The 10,636-nt window shown below is 41.9% G+C and overlaps 1 protein-coding gene across 1 annotated transcript in view; it reads right to left on the reverse strand.

The window, feature by feature from the left end:
* Positions 1 to 7,551: 7,551 nt before the first annotated feature.
* ZNF229 (zinc finger protein 229) overlaps positions 7,552 to 10,636 on the reverse strand; it is a 43,251-nt gene continuing 40,166 nt past the window's right edge. The window contains exon 7 of the mRNA XM_057314442.1: positions 7,552 to 9,223. Within this exon, the coding sequence (XP_057170425.1) occupies positions 8,361 to 9,223 (863 nt within the window). The 3' untranslated portion in view covers positions 7,552 to 8,360. The remainder of the gene's footprint in view (positions 9,224 to 10,636) is intronic.

Below are 10,636 nucleotides of genomic sequence, written 5' to 3' on the forward strand. Positions count from 1 at the left end.
GCGTGATCCCGGCGTTATGGGATCGAGCCCCACATCAGGCTCCTCTGCTATGAGCCTGCTTCTTTCTCTCCCACTCCCCCTGCTTGTGTTCCCTCTCTCCTTGGCTGTCTCTATCTCTGTCGAATAAATAAATAAAATATTTTTTAAAAAATGTATGATGCAGTTTCTCTGCATCCTTGCCAGCTTTTGACATTGCCACTATTTTTTTTTTCTTTAAATGGGATGCTCTGTTTGGACAAAATTTCCTAGACGAAGAAGCAGTATTTATTACTAATGTGTAGGTGGAAGTGGCACTCTGGGATATAAGATGGCCATAAAATTGTCAGATCTATTATAGGTACAATGGAGCAAAACCTCATTAATTCAGAGAACTCTGATGCAGAATTGGGATGATCATATATAATTCTTATTGAGTTAAAAGTTCAAGTTTAGGGGCGCCTGGGTGGCACAGCGGTTAAGCGTCTGCCTTCGGCTCAGGGCGTGATGCCAGTGTTATGGGATCGAGCCCCACATCAGGCTCTTCCGCTATGAGCCTGCTTCTTTCTCTCCCACTCCCCCTGCTTGTGTTCCCTCTCTCGCTGGCTGTCTCTATCTCTGTCAAATAAATAAATAAAATCTTAAAAAAAAAAAAGTTCAAGTTTAGCAAGATAATTCAAGACTTTTTTGATTTAGGTTTGATGATCTATTATCTATAAATTACATTTGCATATTGAATAAAACTGGCAAAATAAAATAATGTATAGAACAACACTTTGAAAAGTATAAAGTGCCATAAAAATAAAGCTACTGTAATTCACCATTTTTCATTAACTTTTTTTCTGATTTAAAAAATTGAGATGTAATTGACATAACATTATTTTAGTTATAGGTGTACAACATAATGGTTCAATATATGTATATGTGTTAAAGTATCATCATAATAAGTCCAGTTAACATCCATTACTACACATAGTTACAATTTTTTCTGATGACTAGAACTTTTAAGATCTACTCTCTTAGCAACTTTCAAATATACGATACTGTATTATTATCTATGGTCACCATGCTGTACATTACATCTGCATGACTTAATATATAACTTGAGGTTTTACTTTTTGATTACTCCCACCCATTTCAACAATTCCTCATTCCCTGCCTCTGGAAACAAATCTTTTCTGTTTCTATGCATTTGGTTTTTTTGTTTTAGATTCCACATATAAGTGAGAACATATGATATTTTTCTCCTCTGACTGGATAATTTCAAACAACTTGTCTTCAAGTTCACAGATTCTTTGCTCTGCTTGATCAAATTCATTTTGACACTCTCTATTGTGTTTTTTTCCATTTCATTCATTCTTTATTCTTTAGCTCTAGAATGTGTTCAACTCTTTTTAAAAAAAAAAATTCTATTTCTCTGCTCGGCTCCTAGTTATGTTCACATATTGTTTTCCTGATCTAATTGAGTTGTCTGTGTTCTCTGGTAGCTTGCTGAGCTTTCTTTAAAAAATTATATTGAATTCTTTGTTGGGTAATTCTTAGACCTCCTTGCTATGGGATTGGTTACTGGAAAATTATTGTTTTTTTGGTGGTAGTATCATATTTCCTTGATTTTTTTGTGTTTCTTGGAGTCTTGCATTGCTGGTTTTGCATTTAATGAAGACACCATCTTCAGTCTTTACTGACTGGCTTCAGGAGAGAAATAGCTTCACCAGTCAGTTTGGCCAAGAATTTTGAGGATTTCTTAGACCCGTTCTATGGATGTGCCTGCCCATTCTATACCTTTTGTTCCCTCTTGGGGAAAGTTCTTAAAATGTATGCCTTCTCTTGATCCCTCAAAGCCAGGTCGAATGCTGAGAGCTTCCCACTTGTTTTCCCAGGGCATTCTCTGAAATGCTCAAATTCATGAGTTTTCTCCCAATCTCACAGGGTTGGGATGGCTTTCTGCAGGTGCTCACTAGCCATCTGCAAAGGCTTGCACTCACCATCCTGGGGAGCACATATCGGCAGCCAGCCACGTTCAGGGCAGTGAGGTGTGCAGAGCATTGTTGCGGGGGAGGATGTCTGTGAGCCAGTTGGAAAGGAGGTCCACAGATGGCGTGTTCCCAGCAGCTTATGGGCAGGCTTCCTGATGGGTTCTGAAAAGGGGTTCGTGGGATGAACTGCAGAGTGGTTGGTAGCATCCCTTTGATGAGTTCTTAATCCTGGTTTCTGTGCTCCCAGCCTCTCTCAATAGTCCAAATCGCCTAAATGTTGTGGGTGAGGACAGAAAGAAGTGGGCTTTTGGGGCAGCATCCCACACAGCTGGGCGAGACAGGTACTCACTCACATACTTTCACTTTTCCCCATGAGAGAAATAAAGAGGATCTCTCTTGCCACTAAGCTGTGCCACTTTGGGGGAGTAGTGTTGTGGGGTAAAGTGAAACTGTTCTTACCCTTTTCAGTGTGTCTATTTTTGCTTCAAAGGTGTGTTGGTCTCGGTGTTACACGCAACTAAGGAATCTTTGAACACTATATCAAAAACTAATGATGTATAGGGGCGCCTGGGTGGCGCAGTCGTTAAGCGTCTGCCTCCGGCTCAGGGCGTGATCCCGGCGTTCCGGGATCGAGCCCCACATCAGGCTCCTCCACTAGGAGCCTGCTTCTTCCTCTCCCACCCCCCCTGCTTGTGTTCCCTCTCTCGCTGGCTGTCTCTATCAAATAAATAAATAAATAAAATCTTTAAAAAAAAACTAATGATGTATAATATGTTGTCTAATTGAACATAATTTTAAAAATAATAATAAAAAACAACAAAGGTGTGCTGGAACTTTGTTGGACTCCTGGACTTCCAGAAAGGTACTCTTTTTCATGGATGGTTGTCAAAATCAATGCTCTATGGGGTAAAGGGATGATTGTAGAAAACTCCTATTCTACCATGTTGCTGATGTCACTCTCTTTCAGAATTTTATTTACAAAGCTAAATGTTAAAATGGCAAGATCTCCTTTTTAAGGCTGAATAATATTCCACTGTATGTATATACCATATTTTCTGTATCCACTTATCTGTCCATCTGTCAATGGACATGTGGATTGTTTCTTAACTTGGCTACTGGGAGCAGCGCTGCAATGAACATGAGAATGCAGATAAATCATCCTTTCAGTTCTTTGGGGTACATATCCATAAATGGGATTGTATGGTAGTTACATTTTTAATTTTGGGGGGAGATCTCCACTGCTGTTTTCCATATAGGCTGTACCATTTTAATTCCCACAAACAGTGTAGAAGAGTTCCAATTTCCCCACATCCTCAACACTTATTATCTCTTGGGTTGTTGTTGTTTTTAATAATAGCCATCCTACCCGTGTGAATTGATATCTTATTGTGGTTTTGATTTGCATTTCAGTGATTAGTGATGCTGAGCATCTTTTCATAAACCTGTTGGACATTTGTACGTCTTCTTTGGGAAGTGTCTATTCAAGTCCTGCACCCATTTTAAAATCAGGTTGTTGTGTTGGTTTTTGCTATTGTATTTTATACATTAACCCCTTATCAGATATATGTGTTGCATAGATTTTCTCCCATTCCATAGATTGCCTTTTCATTCTTTTGATTATTTCCTTTGCTGTGTGGAAGCTTTTTAGTTTGTTGTCATCCCCTTGTCTACTTTCACTTTTGTCAATTGTGCTTTTGGTGTCATATCCAAGAAATCACTGCCAAGACCAATGTAAAGAAGTTTCACCTGTTTTCTTCTAGGAGTTTTATGGTTTCAGGTTTTATATTTAAGTCTTCAATTCATTTATATTTATTTTTGTGAGTGGTGTAAGATAGGGGTCCAATTTCATTCTTTAGCATGTTGATGACTATATGGTAAGTGAAATAAGCCAGTCACAGGACAGAAATGGCATGATTCTATTTAAATGAAGTACCCAATTAGTCAAATTCATAGGAGCAGAGAATAGAATGGTGATTACCAGAAGCCAGGAGGAGGGGGAAGTGGGGAGCTGTTCAATTGGTACTTCAGTTATACAAGGTAAATTCGTTCTAGAGATCTGCTGTACAGCATAGTGCCTAAAATCAGTAATACCGTATTATACACTTAAAAGTTTGCTAAGAGGTAGATCTCATGTTACCACAAAAAAAAATCCTAATACAAAAACAAAGAGACAGATGAAAACTTTTCGAGGTGATAGATACATTACCTTGATTGTCGTGATGGTTTTACAGGTCTTTGCGCATGTCTAAACTCATTCAATTATAAACATTAAATATCTGCAGTTTTTGTGTATCAATTATACCTCAAGAAAGCTGAGAGAGAGCACTAAATGTCACATGCAAGGGCTTCTCCTGGCCAAACAGGAATACTGTGTGTGGCACCTACACCAAGGCTGAAGATTGATCTCTGTCCTGAGGAAAAGTGGCACCAACCCTGGACCCCAAAAGTCTCTTTCCCTGGTAAATACCAAACCATGATTACCCTGGATTTCACCTCTGACTTAACCTTTTCCCACATTCATATTATCTTATTGATAGCAGATCACCTTATTAAGATGTAACTTTATTCCCTGGGATGGCTCTGTCCACATCAGGTGTAAGAAATCTGTTCACCGAGATCTCCCACACCAGGTTTCTTATGATGTCTTCCAGTTTGCCTATAGATGTTGAGGCCAGTCTTCCAAGCCCTTTATGTCTGCAGCTATCAAGGCTGACAGTCAGCGTATATTTCTTTTATTTTCTCCTTCACCACTGTTGATTTGCCTGAAGCTCATTGTACTCTTTGACCTTAAAACTCCCATTAAAACAGCAATTACAGTTGCCACCTGATCAGTCTGAGTCCAATAAGGGGACTGAAATTACAGTGATTTAAATGGAAATTTAATATACAAATTATTAAACTTTTAAAAAGTAACCATACAATATTTTAAAACTCTATGTGGTACAATACTGAGAGTTTCTGAGGAAAGAACCTTGGAGAAAACATCAGACTCAGACTTTATGAAGAAAATACAGCTGTAGCCTACTGGGTGGCAGAAAAGTTTTCTGTTTTGCCTGAGTCAGAGGTGGTCCCTGGTTTCTGGTCAAGTGGGAAGCAACATTCTAGAGTGTGGTTGGTTTGTAGGCAAGTTGCAACGGGTGTTGGACGCATGGGCATGCAGAATGAGGAAGGGTACAGATGGCAACCATTTGGGGAACAGATGAGCCACAGCCAGTGGCCAGGTACATGGATGTGCAGAGGGAATGGGTGTGCCTATGTGAGTAAAAGGCCTAGAATGTGAAGGGTCCACAACCAGAGGTCCATGGGAATGTGATCAACAGGCTAGAGCTGCAAGATCATCAAGGAACTGTGCATTCTGGGTGTTTGGCTAGTGCAGAGTAGGACCAGATGTCCTCACTTCCACACTGCTGACCGACCATGCAGCTGCTACAGATATCAGGAGATCCCGCCCTCCTGCAATCTCCCTCGGACACCCTCGGCTGAGAAAGTGTAACATTGTGTTTACTGCAAAGGAGAAATGCTCAAAGAAATTTTTTTCATTATCATAGAGTATGTATCAAAGGGTGAATTTGGAACTGGAAGGCAATAACCTGGCACATTGCCCCTAGACTGAACTATAATGATTGCCACTTCCAAAATCCCAGCTACTGGTCTATAAATGTTGGGTTACATAGGAAGACATATAGGATAAGGGTCAGCAAGCCAAGGATTGTAAAACAGAAAAATCAGCACAGAGATGCAAAGGAAGGCCACACAGTGAGAGGACAGCTGGCTTTCCCACAGTCCATTTACAGTTATTACCCATGCAAGGAGCTACACTACGGTAGCCACCCGGTGATAGGGCAAGCCCATTGCCTTCCATCTCTGGAAGCATCTGTCTAAACCAAAACCTCACAAACCAGGACTTGCTTTCTCCAAACAACCTCCCCTCTCCACCATGAGCTCTACTCACAACGCTTTTCAGAAAAACATCATATTAAGGATTGGTGAATGTCTAGTGACAAAACTGTTATCAAAAGCATCTGAACACAGAGAAAGGAAGATAATTTGGGGAAAGCGTTTCCTACATTTTGCATAACCCCACTTGGATTAAACAGTCCAAACAACCCTCGAAACAACGCTGAAAAGTGCAGTGTAGAGTGATGGAGGGGACCATTCCCAGTGCCATTTTGCGCTCTAAAACTTGGGTATTAGTCAGGGGTCATCCTGTAATGATCTTTCACAACGTGATTTTTTCCTCCAAACTATATGTGGAAATTTTTACATCATGTTTAATGGTGATATTTTGTTTCATTATACGGAAGTACCAAAATTAATTCAATCTCTTACGTATCTTCAGGTTGTTTACAATTTTTATTATTGTAAATATTCTTGGAATATGTTCCCTTCTGAAACCATCTTTCCCATTTGTGCAATTACACTGTAAAGATAAATTCTGAGAAGTGGAATTACTAGTTCAAAGATAATGCACATTATACCCTTTGATACATATTGACAAATTCCTCTCCAGAAATGTTGCACCTGTATTTTTCCCCACCAACCACTGGTTTTTCCATTCCCCCTTTTTTTTTTTTAAAGATTTTATTTATTTATTTGACAGAGATAGAGACAGCCAGCGAGAGAGGGGACACAAACAGGGGGAGTGGGAGAGGAAGAAGCAGGCTCACAGCGGAGGAGCCTGATGTGGGGCTCGATCCCGGAACGCCGGGATCACGCCCTGAGCCGAAGGCAGACACTTAACCGCTGTGCCACCCAGGCGCCCCGGTTTTTCCATTCCCTTACTGACACTGAGTTTTATTAATGTTTCACTGTTGCTCACCTGGATCAGTAAGAAAGCAACATTTTAGGGATGGTTTTGATTTTGAATGGCTGTTCCATATATAAACCATAAGTCATAGGAAATTATAATGTAAGAAAAACTAAGAAGAAAACATGATCCAAATGAAGAAACCTATAGATCAACTAAGATACCAACAAAAGACATTAGTTTTGAAGATGAAAAAAGATACCGTGAGTGTATCTCCTCCTCCCAAATCCACCTATAATCCCAAAATAAATCGCAATTGTTGAAGGAACTTGACAAAACAAGCACCTTCTAAAACCCCATTTTTATTAAACAAGACGGTTGAGAAGCGGTGGTGCCAGCTTCCGACAACGGACGCTCTTGGCCTTCCGTAAGTTGTTAGTCACCGCAGTAAATATTAATTTTACTTGATTTACTTTATTAAGGCTATTTGCAGGACACCTAGTCTGGTTAACTTCCTATCGACAAGCTTTTCCCATTAGTGCACCTTACAGAGTTTCTCTACTGTGTGGGATTTCTTATGTCTGCAGATTGCACTTTTGCTAAAGTTTCATCACAAGCACATTACCTGGAGCATTTCTTTTTTATGCACACACCAATGAATGAAGATTCTCACCGAAGAAGTCGTAGCCACACCATTTAAGATAGCTGCACTGCCACATATAGCCTTAACGACTTAAAAGTTTTGAACTCAATTATAAAGTTGCTTTCTTATGTGAACTCCAGTGACCATGAAATACATTGCTGCTAAAGAGCCTGGGCAATACTAGCAACAAATAAACTGCCAAAATGTCATAGTATAACACAATAAATGTTTATTTCTTACTCAAGGAAAACAAGGTACAACACAGGTCAGACAGCCACCTTCTGCCAGTCCAGCCTCCAAGGTCACTATGACAGGAAAGATGGCTGGAGGACATCACAAGATGTTTCTAAGGGCCAGGCCTGGAAGTAACTTATATTACTTTTGCTCGTAGTCTGCTGCTTGGAACTCTATCACATGGACCAGCTCTTAACTGCAAGGGCTTCTGGGAAATGGAGTCTCTACGTGACCAAGAAATGGAACCAGCAAGATGAACACACAGCCATGCCCATAAAATATCACTTCATAGAGCTTCTCCCTGTGTAGAAAATCTAATGGATTTGAAAGCCTGAGAATCGACTAATATTCTTACCACACTAAGAACATAAGCACTCTTTTAAATATCTTTCTAGTGGGTACTCTCTTTAAAAAAAAATCTACAGATTTTGGCTGGCCTGAAGTCCTCACTGTACCCATCTCAATTATAATTTCCTTCCTGGGCATATCCATTCACAGAAATTTGATCTCCAATTATCGTCATTGCCACAAACTGTCCATCTGTCGATTATCACTACTTTGCCCCTGTAGCATGTGACAGTTGGTGGGAGTTTTGCAGAAGTTCTTGAGATCCACAGCAGTTCCCTGGAATGCTCTTATGAACCCTTGCTTCAGAGCTGCAGAATGACATCATGGGTGGCAGCGTCCTTGTCCTCTGCTGCCCCAGCCCTCCCAGTGACTGAGTAAGCCTCCATCACCTGGAATACATGGACTTGCTTGCTTTCCTGATTGGCCCCTTGGACAATTACACTGAGAACGTTTCTGTCCTCTCACACAGTCTTTGATGAGTGAGAAGGTCTGAGCTATAACTAAAGCCACTGCCATGCTCACGACATGTATGTGGCACTGCAGCTGCATGTGCTCTCTGGTGAGCGAGAAGGTATGAGTTACGACTGAAGCCCTTCCCACATTCTTTGCACTTATAGGGCCTCTCTCCTGTGTGGACTCTGAGATGCACATGAAGATCTGAATTCCGACTGAAGCCCTTACCACACTCGTCACATTTATACGGCTTCTCTCTGGTGTGGTCTCTTTGATGTAAGTGAAAATATGAGCTATAACTGAAGCCTTTACCGCACACCTCACATTTGTAAGGCTTTTCTCCCGTATGAACCCTCTGGTGAGTGTGAAGAACTGAACTGTATGCAAAAGCCTTTCCGCACACGTTGCATTTGTAGGGCTTCTCCCCGGTGTGAACTCTCTGGTGAATGTGGAGGTGTGTGCTTTGGCTGAAGCCCTTGCCACACTCGCCGCACCTATAAGGCTTCTCCCCTGTGTGCAGCCTCCGGTGGACTTGAAGAACAGAGCTTGAACTGAAGCATTTGCCACACTCACTGCATTTGTAGGGCTTCTCTCCAGTGTGGACTCTCTGGTGGACAAGAAGATTGGAGCTCTGATCGAAGCCCTTCCCACACTCCTCACATTTATAGGGCTTTTTCCCTGTGTGTACTCCCTGATGAATACAAAGCAGCGACCTAAATCCGAACCCCTTCCCACACACGTCACATCTGTAGGGCATCTCCCCCGTGTGGACCCGGTGATGGTTGTGAAGAGAGGAGTTGCGCCTGAAGACCTTGCCACATTCAAGACATTTATAGGGTTTGTCTTCTGAGGGGCCTTTTTGATATCTGGGAAGGTCTGGGCTCTGGCTGCAGCCCTCTGCCCACTCTTGACATTCGTAAGCTTTGTCATCTGAATGAGTTTTACAGTGAACAACGATATCTGAGCTCTGACTAAAGTCCTTTCCACACTGGTCACATCTACAAGACTTTTCTCCTATGTGAGCGCTGTGATGAACAGGGGGGTCTGCACCATCTCTGAAGCCCACCCCATAGTTCTTACATTTGACAGGCTGTGGAACCACAGGGACCCCGTTATGTTGTTTGACTGCTGATTTCATAGCCAAGTGTTTCCCACAGTCAGTGTATCTATGAGGTTCCTCTTCTTTACATTCTTGGGAATCACCATGATCACGTGATGTCTGACTGGTGCTGTCATCACACTGAGCACATCCACACACTTTCTCTTCCACATGGATTCTCCCACACTGTCCTCGAGAATTCTGAGGCTCCGTCACCATGTTGGCTCCCTTCCAAGATTCCGGGTTAAGGACTTGTGTCAGGCCTTTCCCTGCTGTGCCACCTTGCTTTTCTAAATTAATGGCACTTATTACACAGTTTTCTTCTTCAGAAATCTGAAGAGACGCTCCCGCCCACTCTTCACAGAGGGAAACATCCCCCCCTAAATACTGGGGACAATCTCCCTGAAGATTCATGACATACTCCTGACTCACAGTTAATTCACTGATCCTTTGTTTCCAAATCTGCCAGCAGTAGAGCACTTCTTGGGAGAGATAACTCAACCCTTTGCCCTGAAGATGTGAAATGTTGTTTTTAATCCTGTCTCCTATGAGGAGAAAGAGAATTTGGCTAAGAGAACAAGTAAGTTATCCCTGCAGAGGTTTTGAGAAATGAAGTAGGATGGAGTGGGAAGCTGTCACTGGCTCCTATTGATCTAGGAAACAATCAGAATCACAGGACTTCTAATCCATGGGCTGCCAATTAAAAGTCACATGTTGCAGGGAAATGAAAAGAAATCTTGGGAACAATTTATAAAGAAAGAAATTCACCTCCCTCCTACACGAGCAGCTGATAAAACACCTTTAATCACTTTGCTACAAAAGGAATGGGGAAGGGGTGCCTGGATGGCTCATTCGGTTAAGCATCGGACTCTTGATTTCGGCTCAGGTCACGATCTCAGGGTTGTGAGATTGAGCCTCACACTGGGCTCCATGCTGAGCATGAACCCTGCTTGGGATTCTCCCTCTCCTTCTCTCTCTGCCCCTCCTCCCACTCGCACACTCTCGAAGCAAATAAAAAGGGGGGGAGGGGGAAGACTCCCATACGATTTATGGTGCGTGTGTGTGTGTGTGTGTGTGTACAATACAATAATGGGAGTGCTAGACATGGCGACAGACACAAAGGATCACAAAGACCTTCCAAGACACCATATAAAGTTGCA

This window comes from Ursus arctos, unplaced genomic scaffold (assembly GCF_023065955.2).
Source record: "Ursus arctos isolate Adak ecotype North America unplaced genomic scaffold, UrsArc2.0 scaffold_19, whole genome shotgun sequence".
NCBI classification, from domain to species: Eukaryota; Metazoa; Chordata; class Mammalia; order Carnivora; family Ursidae; genus Ursus; species Ursus arctos.